The 18915-nt window shown below is 42.2% G+C and overlaps 1 protein-coding gene across 1 annotated transcript; it reads left to right on the forward strand.

Annotated features, from left to right (window-relative positions):
- The first annotated feature begins 1016 nt into the window (after positions 1-1016).
- On the forward strand, positions 1017-18706 carry BFSP1 (beaded filament structural protein 1). Its single transcript, XM_053938766.1, has 8 exons — positions 1017-1387; positions 7526-7586; positions 10534-10629; positions 11424-11516; positions 12216-12323; positions 14475-14695; positions 15979-16064; positions 17377-18706. The coding sequence occupies exons 1-8, from the start codon at positions 1017-1019 to the stop codon at positions 18321-18323; spliced, it is 1983 nt and encodes a 660-aa protein (XP_053794741.1). The 3' UTR covers positions 18324-18706.
- Positions 18707-18915: the final 209 nt, after the last annotated feature.

Here is an 18915-nt window from a genome sequence, read left to right on the forward strand (position 1 = left end):
TTTTATATGAATTATTAACAGAGATCTCAAAATTGGAGTGGCTTGGTGTTGGGCTTTTTGTCTGGCAAGTAAATTAGGGAAGAATGCGTCCAAGAAATAGGATTTTTCAAAGTGAAAGACAGGAAAAAAAATACTAAAGGAGATGCAATGAGGGGAAATTAAAGCCTCTCAGGGAATGGCAGCACGCAAGACTCCATTACGGTGGAGGTAAAGGAAGAATGGTGGCTCCCCCTGGAAAGTCCACCAAGTCATGAGGTGACATGGCTTTGGGCTATCCCCAAAGAAAGTGGCTTCCCAAAGAGGCTTTGTTAAGCCAGGGGTTTTAATACCACTGCTCCTTGGGTGCTTCTCATGCCAGGTAGAATCAACCTGCAGAAAATCCTGACATGAAGTCTGAAGTGAGAACCAAATGTCCAAATCTTGCCCATGGAGCTGGAATAATATTATTTTTTATATATCATTCTAAATGAATACTGTCAAATGACAAAAAATCAAGGGCTGCCATCCACTCACACCAAAATCCTGTCTCAGCAGAAGGCCTCTGTGCACAGCCCTGGGGACACCCCCATGGGACAAAGCTCTCCCTCCAGCACAGCCATGAAAGGCTTTGAGCTCAGCCTCCAAAACTGCAAAGCAGTTGTTTTGTTTTCCATGGATAATGCTTTAATCCACCGGGTGAAAGCTGGACGTTGCTCTCTTTTATCCTGGCTGTACACAATTGCAATGCTTGAAAAGAAAAGCCCCCAGCCCTTCTGTGCCCGCCGCTCCTCTGAACTGCTGATGCCTGGATGGGCAGCACCAAGGCGGGGCCATTGGGATTTATTTAGTTCACTGCCGCAGATGGTGCCTTTAGTGCCACAAACCACCCTGGAGACAAGTCCTAATTGTCTGGGGTGGGGGGGTGATTATGTTCAGTTCTTCTTCCCCAAACCCCCCAGACATAATTCAGGTCCAAACTGGAGAGACAGGCAGGCACACAAGAGGGGACCCCGGCACTGCACAGCCCCTCTGAAGCCATGTACAGGAGCAGCTTCCTCCGTGAGGTACGCAAGGAGAAGTACGAGCGGTCAGATGCCTACGATGAGCTGCGAGGCTCCCCGGAATTCGACAGTTTGGCCCAAGCCCGGGGCTTGGAGAACCTGCAGGAGCTCAACGAGCGCTTCGCCAGCTACATCAACCGGGCGCGTGTGCTGGAGCAGCGCAACACCATCCTGCGCAAGCAGCTGGAGACCTTCCAGCGCATGGATGAGCTGGTGGGCTTGGACGAAGCCTTTGCTGGGCAGATCGAGTTCAACAGGCAGCGGATGCGGGAGCTGGCTTCTGACCGAGCCAAGCTGGAGCGGGAGGAGAAGGATGCCCAGCGCATGCTCGATGAGTACCGCAACAAGTAAGGCTTACAATCCATGGTGGATGGGTGGTGTCATTTCCATAGTTAATCTTTGTAGTAAGGATGGGTTCAGTGTCACCAGCTACTTCTTGTGCGTGGCTGATGCCTCTCTGTGTGTGTCAGATTTGTCAAGAGGGATGGCATGTAAGCCCATGGCAAAAAGTAAGGTATTAGGATTTAGGGAGCTGTAGCTCTGCCTTTTATGGTCTCACTGCTCCTAGATGAGAAAATGCCCTCTCCATTCCACGGCAGCAGCCCTGGCACACGTTGGCTGCTGTTGTTCATTAGACTTAGGAGAACTGAGCTCTGAGCTGCAAAGAGGAAATAACCCCATTTGACTACCAGGTGTATCAAAGCAAGTGTTGTGTCTGAGCAGCCCAGAGTTACACAATGCCAAACATCTCCTGAAATGCAGGATGTCTGTGAGAAACTCTTATTTGCAGCCACTATGAAGCACCTGGGCCAGTCTGTGCCAGCCACATCTGTGATGTGACATAAAAGGAAAGGAGATACATTTTTTTCCTGGTGTGTAAAATTTGCCCTCTTCTTCTGACTTGCATCTTGTATTTCCATCTCATGCCACTAAAACAGTAAGAATAGGCTTCCCCTAATTTCACCTCTTTAACCTCTGCGCGACCATAAATCAAAGAGCAGGATCCTCACATGCTGATGGAGATGAGTGCCTTCCCTCCAGCAACAGGGAATTTTGGTCACATGGCTTTATTACACAAGAGTTGGTGAGCATTGCTCACAGGACAAAAGAGTTTAATCCTCCTGTTACTTATTGGTCAAGGATTTTTTTACTCCCAAAATGTCTATCTGGCTACTTCACCCATGAAAATTTGGCACACTGCCAAATGAACAGCCACGTGGGGGTTGTGAGCTACAGCATACCTATAGAAATACCAAGCCCTGATCTCTCTTTTTCATCTGACAGGAGAGAATAGCCCATCCAGGTGCACTGAGGCACTGATTGCTGCCCGTGGCCAGATGTCCACAGTGTCCTGACTCAGTGCCAGTGGGTAATAACTACTTGTTTAGGCAGAATTGTATTCCAATATTTATGAGCAGGAAATTCAACTAAGAGTCGATGCTGTAATTTGGCTGTTGACTCTGGTACTTGCTCCTGTGTTTTTATTGCACAGTGCCCATGAGTATTTGACTACACTCAGTACTTAATTTTCTAGCTGCATGTTAGTTAAAAATCTGTGTGAATAGTACAGGATTAGTAATGTGACACAAAGTAATTGCTTTTATTAGAGCTGCTTTAAGCAAACTGTAAATAGGCGGGGAATAATACAGGGCATTGAAAATCCAGAGGAGGAGACAACACCCAGAAAAAGGACTGTGCTTTCAGAAAGTAAGATTTAGGACCTGCTAAAGGGGTAGTTAGTGGCTTCCTAGAAAAAAAGGGGTGGTACTTTGTTGTACAATCCTGGGATGCTCACTGAGCAACTGTAAACAAAAGTAAGAAGGAAACTTTGACTAAATCAAAGCAAAAAATTGCAATTTAAAAATTAAAGATACACTGGGCCATGACAATGGAAGGATAGTGTCTGCTTTTTAACCAAATTGCACCAATTGGTTTACATCAACAAGTGAATTTTGTTTTTGTTTTTGCTTTTTTTTTGTTTGTTTGGTTGGTTTTTTTTTTGTGTGTTTTTTTTTTTTTTGTTGAGAGCTGCTGAAATTGTCTAGAAGACAGAGATGAACATTTCTTCAGTGTCTCAAAAACTTGGGATGATTTTGAGTTGCAGGTTTTAAAATAATGCCACTGGTCTGGTAACATGTTCTCTGCCATCTGATGGCTCTGATTTCAGTTCCTGAAAGTCATAAACAAAGGCCCCTAAACAAAATATGGGAGGAATAATCTTCTGTGCCCTATTAGGGGCTGCTGAAACCAGAAACATTCCTGTGCTGAAGACCTGCTCTCCTCCCTGAGTCTGCATTCTGTTGGCAACAGGCACTGCAGGTTTCTTGCTGCATTTTGAACTGTAAAGCTTTTGGTGCACTAGGATTAACAAAATCTCTTAGAGGGGAACATTTTGAATCAATTAATTGACAAATGTCTGTGTCCTTCACTAATTCAAAGAATTTTGACTCTTACAATCCATTCTTTCACTCACCTTCACTCTTGGGGTAATTGATTTATATCTAAGTAAACCTTTTAAGATACATTTATATAAATAGGCCTTTTAAAGTTGCATTTAGACAGAGTAGGGCCTGAGACTACTGGGTCTGTGCAATTAATGTTCATGAACCATTAAAAAGTAGAACTTAGATTAAAATTTATATTTAAATCCTCTATGGTCACATTCATAGCTTTCCTCATTAACAAGAATAGTTCAGACTCTGTACCAGGGGAGAATTCTTTCTATTGAAGTTGCAAAAAAACAAAAAAAAACAAAACAAAACAAAAAAAACCAAAAAAAACCAAAAAAAAAATCAATGCTGGGAATAGTCTGGATGCATCTCATAAAAAGACTAATTATGCTGCCTTTATGCCTTTTTGCATCTGGCTGTGGGACAGGATGGTATTTCTCTCTCCATGATATTGGGAAAGATGCTGGAATCCAGATTTTAGCGGTCTTGACCGAACAGGATTAATCGACTTCAGAAATTAAAGTCTTACTAATCAATTGTTTAATTAAAAAAATTGTGCCCTGCTAATACAGTGAATTCTGAACATGCAATATGATTCCCTGGACACAGTAATTGGCACAGTGCTCTCCAAGATGCACTGCGTGGTGATACTCTGATGAGCTAACGCCCTTTGGGGCCGCAGCAGAGACCAACATGTGTGAGAAAATGAAAAGTGGTAAAACACAATAGCCAGGATATGGGCACTCCACTGGCAAAGCTGCCTTCCAGCCCTGTCTGCAGGGATTTTCTTGGCACTGCTGCTGCTTCTCTGGTGATAGGAAGGACTTTATCCTGCTGCAGCTAAGATGAGGAGCATTTGCCTGCCCTCCACACTCTTCACAATCTACCAGAATTTTGCCCTGTGGCTGTCAGCTGCTCGGCAGTGGCTTCTTGATAACACAGGTAGAATCTGTTCATAAATCAGCAGAGCACAGCCCTCTTGGGCTCATCTGAGCATTCAGGGTATGACCCTGGGTGACAACTATTACTGGCCTGTCCATCATCCCTGTAGTACCTCTCTTTCATAGTCTGTGCTGTCCTTGGCACCCAAATTGCTGTCTGTTGAGAGAAGGTTAGTGAAGTGCATCAGGGAAAGAGAAAATGACAAAGGTAGTAGTCAAGAGGTTCAGGAGTTCAGTAAGATTCAACAGAGAGGCACCATTTTTCTTCAGATGAAAGGTCAGGTTTGCCACCTAATTGAATATCTGGCCATTGTGCATTGCTGGGGTGGATTGTTGCTGTTTCCTCTTTGGAGGGGAGCGAGCCCTTGCACTGCAGCAGAGGCAGGGTCCAAAAAAATTCAGGTGATTGAAATCTTTAATCCTCTGATCTGCTTTCTTTGAGTCTGGAACTCCCTCCCCTCCATTCTTTGCCCCATGCAAAAAAAAAACCCAGTTAACATCCATTTTCTTTCAACAGTCCAAAAACATTTGTAGCCGACCTAAAGCTACCTGACTAGGTGAGAAGGTTTGTGTTTTATTGTTTTTTGGGTTTTTTGTTGGTCTGTTTTTTTTTTTTTTTTTGGTTTTGTTTTTTTTTTTTTTTTTTTTTTTTTTTTTTGTTTTTTTTTTTTTTTAATGAAGCAAATTAACTTCATGGCTCTTAAGCTCCAGGAACGTCTGATCAGCAACCATCTAATAAAAAAAAAATTGAACATGACTAGCTAATTACTAAACATCAAAATCAACTTTGAAGCATAGCAGGATTGTGACTTGTCAGCCATTGCACTTACAGATACATTTCAGCTGGCACAGAGGCATCCTGAGGTCTCTGAAGCATTTCAAAGAGGTCCATAGCACTTTTGCACTGGTCTTGTGGAAAAGATTGAACATCACTTGAAAGAAATTCTCCTTCAAAGGATAATCATGAAATACTAACTCTCTCAAGCTGCCAGGTGGATTTATGGCTGTGTGGCACAGCACATATTCGGGTTATTTGAGAGTGAAGGAAAATGTAGCTGAATATTTCAGTAACTGAAAAATCTTTTGAGTGAGGATCCAGCAGTGAGGGAGATCTGAATTACATTAGGGCCGAGGTTTAGACACTGAATCCATCAGATGGTTGTATATTACTGTGAGTGGAAAACCAGCCTTTTATTGCAACTGTGTATTTGATTTTCACAAGATGCCACAATTTGCTTCATTCTTTCTCAGCTGTCAGAAAGTGTTTACTGTCAAGTGCACACATAAATAAATTTAAATAGATAGAAAACTGGCTGGAGTTGAGCTATTTGTTAAACATCTGAAACAAAGGCAGTCTCACTTCTGAAGCTGAAAAATATTCTAGCCTTGGAAGTGAAACTGGTGTTAGTACTAATTGGCAAAAAAGGACATTGTTTTAGTCTTATCAGCAATTTGTTGGAGTAATACTGAAATAAAACCTCATAATTTTCACCTGGTTCTTTGCTGTTCATGTAAGAATTGACAATAGACTGGTGACCAACACTGCTAATATTATGGGATTTCAGAAGAAGTTGGTAAACCACAGTACCAGGTTAAATCCATTTCCTTGCTCTGCCAAGTTCTTCCTTTGTGGTCCTGGTCAGTTTGTGAGTGACATCATCCACTCAGCTTTCACTCAGTATGTGTTGAAAGAGTTGATAATAACGTTGGTTGTTTGTCCTTCAGGAGATGAAAAGGAAGAACTGAGGTTGACATGATCATTACAACTAGATCTTTGATGTGTTCAGTCCAGGAACTGTCAAGTTCCCTGTCGACTGGAGCAAATCCCTTTGATATCGACAGCATATCTGGGCTGGATCAATGATTTCAGAAGACAGACAGGGACTTAAGTTCAGTTCTGAATTTTGGCTTGTATTGATGTCCATTGCTTTTACTGCAAATTAAGGCTCCTTATCACCAGAGCTGACTTGTCACCCACCAGAGTGTTTCTTGTAGAAAGTAAGATAATGACAGGTTTTTTATATCTCTCTACATCTATTATTTTAGGGAAAGAAAAGTGTTAAACTTAAAGGGTTAAGACTGTATTTCTGCTGCTGTTGGAGTTTGATAAGTCACTTGTTCAGTACTGATGGCAAAGTTGCCAGAGTTGCTTCTGGCTGGTGTTTTTTTAGGGGCTTTTTTGTTTGTTTCTTTGTTTGTTTGTTTTTTAATGGAGTCTTATTAAGCCAAATCTACTGTTAAAAATTTCATATGATTTTTACTTAAGGAAGGGAATAAATTACAATAATCAACAATTAAGTTTTGTGCTCTGTGGCTAAAAAGATTTTCTAGAAAATAATTCTATTTACATACAAATATGGAGCCCTAATTCTTAAAGAATATGTGCTGTTTCCTCAAACCAAACATAAATACATCATACATCCATCTTGGCATCAGGAACATGCACTTCATGCACTTGTAGACATTTTATAAAAGCATAAGAATAGTTGGTTAAATGCAGTCCTTACTAAGGCTCACTTGTTCTGACCAAGCTAACACACAAGTTACCATTAGAGGGGACACAAAGCTTGATCCATCTAAGCATCCTAATCCAACGTCTTTTCTACGTGGTCAATATGTAAAAATGCAATCTTCATGTTTAATGTGTCTGTCATTAAAGCGCTTGTTGAATAACAGCAGGTATAATAGAAAACCAAGACCAATGTAATTAAATGTTCATGTGCCATTGTAACAAATCCTCACAGAGTCATCACTGCTGAATGGCTGTCACTGTAGCATATGGAATATGCTTTTATTGTAGATAACCTATTCTTGGGCATTCTGTAAAAAAGTTATAGCAAATATATGGCATTTCATTGTATTCTGTTATGTAAGCTGAAGACAAGAATTTAGGCAATTCTGAAATTATTCTCAGCGTCTGGGACCAAAAAATAATTAATGCTAATCCATGAATAAATCTTTTGGGCTCTTTCAAGATTCATATTCTCCCTTAGCATGAAGCATATCTTGTGCATGACAGATTAAATGCACATTTAAAAATGCAGTTTGCAGAGGGATGAACCGCTGAACTTTATCTCCTTTTCTCTTCTTGCAGGTATAGAAACGAACGTGAATATCAGCAGAGGCTAAAAGAAACTCTGGAACGCCTTAATAAAGTAAGTCTGGGAAAATGCAAGGGAAAAGGTGTACAGTTATTTCCCTTTGGTTTCATTTACTACAGCGAGCTGCTTTGAAGAAGCAGTGGGAAGATAAAATGTCAGAGTAAGGCATTTCTTGTCATTATGCCTTCTCCATCCTCCTCCCTGTCTAAGTGTCTGAGCCTTGGTGTGTGCGTACCTTTTCCCCACACTTTTAAAACACAGGTACTGTATTAAAATACAGTCACTAGTGACAACTATGCCATGAAAAATTGCTGATTAAGTCCATGTTTTGAAGCTCAAAGCTCCTTAGTCCCTTTCAGGATATGGTCGGCCCTTCCCAGGACAGACCCTCAACTTCCCATTAGGTTTCCAAATAAAAGAGAAGCCACAGCTCCCCGTGGTTTGTTCCTTTTATATCAAGATACATGCTCTTAAACTAATACCATGGGAAAAGCAATAATAAAAATAACAACATTTAATATAATATAAAGCTCAGAGAAAGATAAAAGTTGGCTGAAGTATTTTGGAAGTTTCCAAACCAGGTCTGTGAAACTGAAAAATCATGATTCATCCTCTCTCGCTGCTAGCCTTCATCTGGGTGAAGAACATAGTATTATATCTTTCCCCAGTTCTACTTTGCACAGGCTATCATTCATCTTCTGTATTGGAAAACAATTAAAGGTGGATTAGATAGCGATTATTTTTTTATTACCTTGCTACAAATGGCTGGACCTGATCTGCTGGAGCATTGTCATTTCAATGATATGCATGTTTTATATTAAGAAAAGACAGAAAGTGCATTTTAGCATTTCTATCTCCAGTGAGCTCTCGACATCCTGCATCAGTTGTTTTCCACAACACTCTGCTCTTGAACATCCTGCAAACCCTTAAAAAATTATTGACGTTGTCTCTTTTGTAAGGGGTTGTTGGAGCTGGTAAGTCTGTCTTCACAGTTCCTCTCAACAAATCTGCAGCTAAAGAAAAGTTAATTGATTCACCAACCCTAGGCACAGCTCACAAAATCTTAAGGCACAAGGGTGTTTTTTATCCCAGGATGCCCCTGGACACCCCTGTTGCAGCAGCTCCTTGCACTGGGAGCACCAAGTGCTGGAGAGAATATTGCTGGTTTTCTGTACAGGGCCCAAGATGTGGCCTGAAAACCTGCATGTGCAGGTGCAAACTCATTCTTTATCTGACAGCTGGGAAAACACTGGTTCTGGAGAGATCTAAAGAATTTCTCTTCCACAGTAATGAAAATATTGCTTCAGCACATGGACCAGTGTTCTGGAATCATAACATAAAGCAGAATGGCTTTTCAGAGGTTGAGTGATTAGCAAATACTGCAAAGTTCAAAAGAAAATATGTAGACACTGCACTGTTCTGATACACAGCTCCATCGAGGAAGTTGGTTGCTTTGAAAGCATGGAATAAAAGCAGAATTATTTTCCCCCTTTGAGGGAACATTTGGAAAGCCAAAAACTGCTTTTGTTTATCGCACACAGAAATATTTGCTTGTAGGTATTATCTAAGGGCCCGGGGGCTTTTTTTGGCTCCCTCCCAAGCCTCCCAACGTGGCCATTGTCCTGCTGATCTTCCTCTCAATAGGACGGGAGAGGAGTGCAGAAAAGCAGCGGGCATTCCTGATGGCTGGCTCTGAATGTGCTGGGCTGGATGTGTCTGAATCAGCCCCTGGCTCACAAAGCAGAGCCTGCTGGACAGTTGTGTGCCTGGGAGGCTTAGCAGCACAATGAGACAGCCAACATCTACACATTTTTGGAACAGCGCGTGCTGTATGCATGCAAAAGGCAAAATCCTCTTCCACCAGTCATGTGCTGCACCCACAGATCTCCGTGGTTTGTTTGCAGCCCGTGATCCGCTCACAGAGGTATTTTTACAGCTGATGATGGCACATGGGTAATTTGAAAGTGATTCCTTCAAATACTTCTTTTTTTATTCTTTGACTTAAATGCAGAAAGCAGGATTTTCTTGAGGCAAATTGCAGACTGGTGGAGGAACTGGCAAGTTTTATAGAGTTGCAAGGAAGATTCAGTTAAAATTTTTTAAGATGCTTTCTCAAAAATTATGTTTTACACTCGTAGTTAATGCCAAAACTAAAAAAGAAATAATGCATTAAATAGAAAAATAAAACATATCACTACTTTCACACATTTGTAAAACATATTGCCAAGTTCCATGTAAATTACCCTAAATTCCATGTTTTGTGTTAAATAATGTAACATAGGAAAAATCTAAATTAGGCCTTTGAACAGAAATGGAGATTTAATTAGATTTAAAAACCAGTGCCTCTCATACCTGTGTACTCTGAGATCATGGTTGCTAGTCATATGGTTTGTTCTTTGAAGTAATTGGACGTTAGGAACTTTTGTCTTTGCACATCCCAAAGTATTATAAACTTGTGCAGCAAGGTGATTTTTTCTGAACTTGGTCAACTATCATTTTTATTTCTAGAAATGGCTCCAAATTGACGAAAATTTGTGGCATTTGAGAACATACCAAAGAGAGTGCAAATACTGTGGAGCATCCTGGGTTTTTAGGACTTCTTCACTAGGGACCTTAAAAAGGCATCAGGATACCTCAGATCTTGTCATGACACTAGAGAAATTAATGCCTTAGTCTGCTGATATCATTTGTTTAAGACTCATCCACCATTTCAAGATCTTAACATCAAAATCTCATATTTCAAATGTCTACTACTTGGCTCCCAGCATTACTTTGACAGTGCCAGTGCCAAACTCTATTGTAAACTACATTTGTGCAGGGCATGGTGAATAACACGGCTCCTGTTTGCTGGTGTCATGATACTGCTGTATGTTCCAGTCAGCTCTTACACTCCAGGCAGGCTGCTCCAGGTGCACAGCGACTCATGCAGTGCCTGTGGGACTGCTGGGGGTTTGGCACTCAGCCACACATCCCACCATGCCACATGTTCTCTGCATTGCAGGAAGCTGATGAGGCCTTGCTGTGCAACCTGGAGCTGCAGATCGAGTCCCAGTTCCTGCAGGATGACATCAATGCTACAAAGGACAGATACAAGAAGGTAACTGGCTGAAATTGCTGTTTTCCTTGTAGAGATGGATGTGGAACTTTGCCCTTCTCCATGATCAAATGGTGGCAAATTAAAGCAAATTGCATTTGTGTTTTGGTGGGTGCATTTAGCACTACTTATTTTCAGTGGGTACAACAGCTGGATGGTTTCCAGCACCCAAACACACTTCTCAGGGTCCAGTCACTACAGCTGTAGCAGAGTCTTGAATTTGTCAACCTGGTGTCATGGTTTAACGCAAAGTGCTGATCAAGCTGTCTTATATTTCATGCTAAGGAAGCTGTTGCTTTCATCATCCAATTTTTTGGGAGAGGGCTCGCTAATTAAGCAGCAGATATATACCTGTGGTTGTATGATTACACTGCACCTGACTTTAACATTTGTTGCCTTCTTCCTGGGAGAGCTGTGGGTCTTGGGATCAGGCCACTGCCCCATCTTTGCTGCTTTTGAAAAAAGTGACTCTTTTTTTTTCGGGCCACATGCAAAGGTATTTGTGATTCTTATTTTGAAAATCTCCTGTGAAATTGGAAATCATGGAATCTTCAATTAAGACTATGAGCTGTATAGTCCTTAGCCAAAAGTCTGTGATATACCTCAGTATGATGAAACTGCTAGCACTCCTGCACTCAAAAGCAGTTATAAAATCGTGTTCCAAACCCAAGCCTGAACATGAATTGGACCTTTACGGGCTAAAAGCATTACATATCTAGAAATAAGCCCTAGGAGTACATGGAAATGTCTACCTTGCTACGGCATTTTCTGATGAAAATGTTTTTACCTTATCACAGAACCTCATGGAAATCCAGACCTATGTCAATGTCTTGCAGCAGATCATCCAGACAACTCCTCGTGTGTCCCCAATAACCACTGGCATATGTGAGGCAAGTATGGCTGGTGGGAAGTGCATGCACCTCTAAGTAAGAAAGATATCATATTTACAACTAAAGTCTCCCAGATCCTTTAACTTCTGCTCCAAGGTTAGGTGAAAACTGTCAAAACAATGTGTAAGTACTGAATAGTGAATATGGGAGAAAAAAAATTACTGCAGCTTTGAAAAACTCTATCAATGAGGAAAGAGAGATTATCTTCGTCAGGTGCACTCCAGCATATATATTAGTCCCAAAAATGTGTGATACAAAGGTATTTGAAGTAGTTGTGTTTCTTCTCTGAGGAGGAGCTGGCAGGATATATGAATATTTGAAGAAAAAGGAAATATTATCCTGAAGGGGTGAGATGTGGTGAAAATTTAAATGAAATTAATTGATAGAGACTAGATGAAAACTTGGTGATTTCCACCAATATGAGTGGCTATGGCAGGAATGTTCATTATTTGAAAGAAGATGTGAACAGGTTTACAGGGTCTAAGCTCTACTGTTACAGTCCTGCCATCTGATATCTTTATTCTTAAACCTGTGCCACCATTCAACAGAATTTGGCTTGAGGTTCAATACCCATCTTTTATCTGTCTCTTGCCATTTTCTATTTGTCTTTACAGTTTATTTCCAGTAGTGCAATTTCTTTTGGCTTTTTCTAGGAGTAAAACATAATTTCCTGTACACACATTGTTTTCTTCCAACCAGGAAAAACTGATAGCAGAGAGGAGGATCCCGGTTCTGCAGAGCCAGCTGGAGGAATACAAGAGCATCCTCTGCCAGCTACAGGCACAGAAATACAAGCTGCAGACAGAGGTATTGGAATCACTAGCCCTAAACACAACCATGTTGCTCATGAACTGCTTTTTTATGGTCACTTGGTAAAACCTCTAACATGTCTTTAACATGGTTATGTTAACTTGGTGGACTTGGAGGTGTGTTTTTCTTTTAGATTTCCATCTTCTTCTTTAGCTGTTTCATTCCCATTCTCTCAATGGAACAAATTGTCAGGTTTAGATGGCCAGGGTGGGCTGTAGGTATTGTAGGTGCAATGAAGCTGTCTTTATTATTATTAGAGTGGCTGATGAGGGAAGGTTTCCACAATGCAGCTGGATTCCTGCAGGACAGAATCAGCAGGACATTGTGAATGGAAAAGTCCCACAGGGCTCCTATGACTTCCTTACTTGCTGAGTTCTGGCTGGAAATTTGTTCCATGAAAACTGATGGGGAACCCTCAGGGCTCTGCCCAATCCTTTCTATCACTGCCACAGCCAATGCTGAGCTTGCTGTGGGAAGAACTGGACAGGTTTGGGGAGCAAACTTGAGAGGTACATTTGGCTTTCTGCCTTCATCCATGTCACTACTAAGCATTAAGCCAGCATCTCTCCTGTGCTTGGACACTACCAGCAGGACAAACCATATGCTTTTTGCCAAGCCTTGATTTGCAGAAAAAGTCTGGCCAAGACTTTGACTAGTCCTTGCCCATCTCCCAGCCAAACCTGCCCTAAATCACCCTTCTGTCTCCAGCCAGTGCCTTTAAATCTGAGTGCAGTGCAGGGCTGAGGGTAGCAGGAGGTGGAGGAGCAGCTGAAGGCTGCAGTGGATAGAAACCAGATCTGAATAGCTGCCAATGGCATCTCTACCTCCATGCAGTTGAATATTTTTTAGTCGATGGGATGGAGAATGACCCCAAGTGCAGCTTCCTTTGTGCTTCGAGTTGTCCATCCAGGTGAGAGGAATGAAATATTGACAAAAACATCTTTTGGTGGGATTTTCGACTCCTTTGGAGAGCCATAGCAGCAGGTCATAACTTCCTGAGCATAACTTCTTTCATTAGGGCCAGGACAGTGTATTTTCCTTGGTCTCTTTCTCACGTCTGATGCTCTGGTGGAAAGGACACATGCACTCTGGGATGGACAGGAATCAATATAGAGATGAAATAGTAAATCAATATAGAGGAAAAGGGGAGGAAATCAGCCTTCTGCTGGCAGATGGAGAGAGGCAGTCTTTGGGGAATTAATAGTGCTGCTTTCAAAATCAAATCTTCCCATTCCATTTAGAAATAGATTATTCATTCATACATTCTTGTGCCTTGAGAGTAAAAGAGTGAAATAGCTTTATGAGTGGAAGTCAGTAACATAGTTGCTTGTGATGGTGAAGGCTGGATCTGATGACTGAGCTGTCATCAAGTTTCTTTGCTTTCCTGTTTCTGGACCTGACAGCCATGTGCCTGAGAGGTCATGGACACCACCCCATGAGCACTGAACAGAAAAGAGCCCCAGTCTACTCATACACTACGACACAACCAAACCAATGACAAGGGACATCACTTCTATATTTAGGCTCTTAAAAGTCCTTTTTTTAATCTTGCCTGAAGCATATAGAAATAAATCAATTATTGAAGAATTCATTAGTCACTTATTGCCCCATTAACTTTTTGTGAGTTCATCTCTTTGAAATGTGGGGGGAAAAATGTGACAAAATAACTATAATAAATAGCTAAAAATAGCAGAAGAAAGTGAGAGCAGATTTACAGGGTGAAATATCCCACCTGAAACTCAACCTTTATTTTTGGAAGGCTACTTTTGCCACCTCCTGGTTGATGTGCTCATTGGTTTTATCGATGAAGAAAAAGGCTGAAGAATTAAATTCAGAAGGAGAGTTCTTTGTTTAAAATGAGATTTTTGGTCTTATTTGCCCTGTCTGCAGACCACAAAGAAGGAGGAGTGGGTATTTCTTGAGCTCGTCTTCCCAGTTAAGAACTTTTACTGTCCTTGTGAGGCCCTGCCCACTCTGATAAGTTACTGTTTTTTGAATAACTGAACAAAGGTAGTGAAATTGCTCCTGTGTTTCAGCAGTGCAGCATCACATTGTAGATAAAGCATGACTTGCCTTTCATTATGCTTAAAATATGGGGATGGTGAATTTTTCAAAGCTTCTTCTTTCACCACCAATTTTGTTTACCAGACAACCATGCTGGAGCAAGCAATTAAAAACACCCAGGAGAGTTATGACGATGAAATTCAGCTTTACAATGAGCAGATTGAAAACCTTAGGAAGGGGATAGAGGAGGCTGAGAGGATCTTGGAGAAGTACACCACTGACTGCCGCCAGCTGGTGATCTACCAGCAGTCCCTGGAGAATGAGCTGGAACGGTACAAACGGATCATCGAGAATGAGGACAGCCGGTAAGGCTGGATTTCTGGGCACTCACAAAGGGACCTGTGATCTCTTTTATCGCCTTTGAAAAACGTATGTTTAAGGACATTTGATTCACCCAAAGCTATAGCACTTTCACACCTTTCATTGGTAGATATCTAGGGATAGAAATATAAATAGGTGCAAAATCTGGTCAAACTTCTGCCAAGGAAAGGGTCAGAGCCGTTTTGGGCTTTTCTGTCCATGCAGTCTCTCCTTTCCATATGCTGTCCTGGCATCAGTGTACAGAGGTCAGGAGCACACAAAAGCAATCTGAACATCCTCTCCTCAGACTGGGTCTTGGTGACACTTACTCGACACTACCAGTAGGTTGATTTTTGGAGGGTGCAGACAAAGCAAATGCCCTGTAAAGCAAAGCATTCTTCACAGCAAAGCCATTCCTCAGGCATGGGGACAAAGAGGAAAAATACAAGAAATTGGCAGGGATTTGGGTTGTGCTTAAACCTACAGAGGAGCACTGTCTCCCTCTAATGTCAACCATCAGCCACAGTGGAGAAAAGGATCTTTCACAGCAGCAGAGCCAGACCCCTGAGCACCCAGACTACTGCTCTGGGCTGTGCAGAAGATGCAGGGGAAGAACACTCACTAAATAGTCCACTTTATGTGTGGGGAATGGGAATTTAATTAATTTTCAGGGTCTTATTTTGGACACTGAGGTCTAGTTAGAAGTATCTTCACAGAGTAATTCTCAATACCAAAAATCACATTGACACAGGGTCTCTGAGAGGACAAAATATCTCAAATTACAGCAGAGCAGACTGGGAGGCCAAAGATACAGTAACTGTTTTGCAATAGGCCTGCCTCTCAATTTTAATTTTTAACCCGTAATACTACTGACTCCTCAAATGTTTTCCAAGGAAGACTGCTCCAAATTTCCTATTTTGCCAGCCAGCATGGTAAAAATGGATTTACAGTTCTTGCTGACCTCTGGTAGGCTTGGATTGACTGTTTGCCCATTTAAAAACTTCCCATCTTTTCAAAGTGCCATGCTAAATGCAAAGCTGTTGCTACATGTTGTAATTACTGGTGTACTTTACCATGTCTCCTGCTGGCAGAAACCAGCCTCATTCCTGTGAAGGTGCTGTGGCTGTCTTGATTTTCCCCAGACAAGAAACAGGTTCCTGCCATTCTTTTTGACTCCTCACCACAGAGAAATACATTTCTTTAACCTCTGTGCTTAATTTTGCACAATTTCACTTGCTTTCACTGAAATGGTGGGGAGAGAACTGATGGATGTGCATATTCTCCACAGGTTAAACTCTGCTATAGCAGGAACCCCAGTCACACTCTTCACACAGATTTACAGACCCGCCCAGCCTCAGGCTTCGAGGGGAAGAGGTAAACCTGTGATGTGTCTTTCTGTGTCTGTCAGGAGAAGCATCATTGTATTTTAAGCTGTTTGTCCATCTGCCTTTAATATGGCCACCAGTCGTGACAGCCTGACTACAGGCTTGTAAATGCATAAATTTCAGCTTAGCTCAGCTGGCCTTGAGACAAGCTGTCAAAGGCCAAAGCCATAAGCAAAAGAGTTTCTTTGCTAAGTTCTACAGTTTACGACTTAGGCCAATCAAGAGTAAAATCAAAAAGGCACCTGAAATGGTGGAAAGAGCTGCAGGTTTTGTGTTGACTCATTCTGAGTCTGTTTGCACTTTAGTGATGTGAGAAGAGCACCAAGGCGTGTTGAGCGCCACAGGCCATTTCTGAGGCCTGTTTTCCTATGAATGATGTTTTCTCCATGTTGTATGTTGGCTTGTTAGAATTAAGATGCTTGTAAACCTGCTGACAGGGAAATGGCCAGGGCTAATTGAGCAAGACTGCTCTTAACAAAGGAGTTGATGTGATAGGTTCTAACACATGACTTAAATCCGAGGCTCACTGGAGTTTTAATAATGACAAACTGCCTTGAGAATGGAGACAAACCATCGTATGAGGGATGTTTTTGAAATGCAGCTGTAATTTTTCTAACTACCATGTGGACTGAAGCAGTTTTATATTAAATGGCCTGAGGCATTTATATAATGCCTTAGGCCAGATCCTCAGCAGCTGTAAATAACTGCTGTCATGCAAAGTGGTGTTTTATACCTGCTGAGGATTTGGCCTGTCTCTAGACACACCACTGATTCCTCCTGCATGACGAGCATGGTATTTCATGTGTCTTACTGTACTGTGGCAGGGGACAAAACAGCTGCCTTGGAGAAAATATGTTAATATCTGTCTGTCCCCGTGTTCTTGTAATTACCAGTACCAACCCCTGTCTCCTCTGCTCTAGCTGCTCATGCCATGGAAATCAGTACCTTGCCTATGCTCCTGCTGCTGCTAAGCTGTCACAGGATCTGTGGCTACTGATTGCCCAGGAGATCAGAATCAGGGAGTTCTAAGAGCTCACTGACAGTGTCTGAGTGATGCCATTGTAGATGGGTGGCTTCTCAGCTCTGTGACCGCCATCCACTGCTGCTCCCTCCTGACATGCCTCTCAACATCTGTCCATACTCCAGATTTTCAGGAATGGAGGTGCCTGGCTCGCTTTTAGCCCCCTGGGATACAAAGGCTCTCCACCTGCAGTAGTGAGGGCAAGAGGCAGCACTAACATTTGCAGTGACTGTATTCAAGCACTGTTTTTTGTTCCCTTTGCTTTGATTTTTTTCTTTAGATATCACCCAGGCCATGCAAGACATTGCCAGTGTAAAGCCCAGGCAAAAAGGCCTGACAAAGAAAATTGCCAGGAAAAAGGAGCTGATGTCAAAAGACATAACCGACAGTCACTCGCCTGAAAGAATGTACGAAAGAACTCTGGAAGGTTTTGACCAAGATCAGATGGAGTTTAGGCATGAAGGCTCAGTCAGGTGTGAACCTGAGCAAGAAGGATCAGAATTTGATGACAAAGAAATGGGCCCAGAGGACGTACCTGATGGAGCCCGGATAAGTAAAGCCTTTGATAAATTGTGTAATATTGTGAGGGAGAAAATAAGAGTCCACAAGAAACCAGAGGCTAAGTCTGAGGCCCATCCCAAAGGGCGTTATGTGCTGGTGACAGGGGAGGAAGGCTATGAAGAACCGTGCATCTTGGCCCCCTCTATCCCTGCTGGGGGAGGGATCACAGTTTCCACTGGCAATGGGAAGGTGATGAATGGTGGTGATGTGGAGCCCATACCAGAGCTGCCAGAACCTGCCGAACCACCAGAAAAAGAGAAAGGGGAAATCTGTGAAAGGAGGGAAGAATTTGAACTCCCAGAGAAACAGAGAGAGGAGGGGAAAGGAGATGTGCTTGAATGGGGGAAAAAAGCAAGAGGAAAAATTGAGCAAATCACAAAGTACCCGGACATCTCTGAGCCTGAGACAGTTCCTTCCTCTGGTCTGATAAGCCCAACTGAGCCAGGACTCCTCCGAGAGACAGAATATGAGCGAGAAGATAAGCAGGGTCTTTTGTTCAGGGAAGCAGCCTTACCTGGCTCCATGAGCTATGAGAAGGTGGAGGTGGTGGAGTCCATTGAGAAGTTTTCAGATGACAGAATTCAGACATATGAAGAGACAGCAATGATTGTTGAGACAATGATAGAGAAGACAAGCAAGAAGAAACCAGGTGACAAAGGCTCTTAAGAAACACATACCCACATACCCTCTGATAGTCGACTTGTCTGGCATAGTTATTAAATGACCGTGTTTTTTTCCTGACCGAATGATACAGTAGTGAGATTTTTGCTGTTTGGTATGGCACAGATTGAAACCTTGATGGCAATTCTGTCTGATGTAGGCTCACCTTTGGTGCAACAACCATTAGTGCTCTCCAGGGCACATCCTATGCAACTGATTTTCATGATTAGGACACATGGGAAGAAATTATTATGACAGAGCTGCCTGGCTTTCCACAGTATCCGGGACAAATTTGCATATTCCTCTACTGCTCCTTTAACTGCTCTACGACCCCCCATCTTTGAGACAGCTGCAAATGTTAACTTGTGACATCCTGGTTCATTTAATAAAAGTTTTGCCTTCTACCAAAGATACTCACTGTGGGTTTATTTTGCCTATAACATTGACTCACACACCCTACTTGTAAACATCACCTGACTGGTGTGCAGGAGTTTTTCCAGGGAAAGGGCTGGATACCTCTTAAATAACCTGTTCCAAAGCTCTCTCTTTCAGAGTCTTGAAATAGCAATGAGCTTGGCAGACCTTTCTTTTTGGAAAT

This window comes from Vidua chalybeata, chromosome 3 (genome assembly GCF_026979565.1).
Source record: "Vidua chalybeata isolate OUT-0048 chromosome 3, bVidCha1 merged haplotype, whole genome shotgun sequence".
NCBI classification, from domain to species: Eukaryota; Metazoa; Chordata; class Aves; order Passeriformes; family Viduidae; genus Vidua; species Vidua chalybeata.

Excerpts from the sequence above, each read along its gene's own strand:
- BFSP1 (XM_053938766.1), top strand. The coding sequence starts at position 1,017 with ATGTACAGGAGCAGCTTCCTCCGTGAGGTACGCAAGGAGAAGTACGAG. Across the intron at positions 1,388-7,525 it reads CTCGATGAGTACCGCAACAA|GTATAGAAACGAACGTGAAT; the intron begins GTAAGGCTTACA and ends CTCTTCTTGCAG. Across the intron at positions 11,517-12,215 it reads TAACCACTGGCATATGTGAG|GAAAAACTGATAGCAGAGAG; the intron begins GCAAGTATGGCT and ends TCTTCCAACCAG.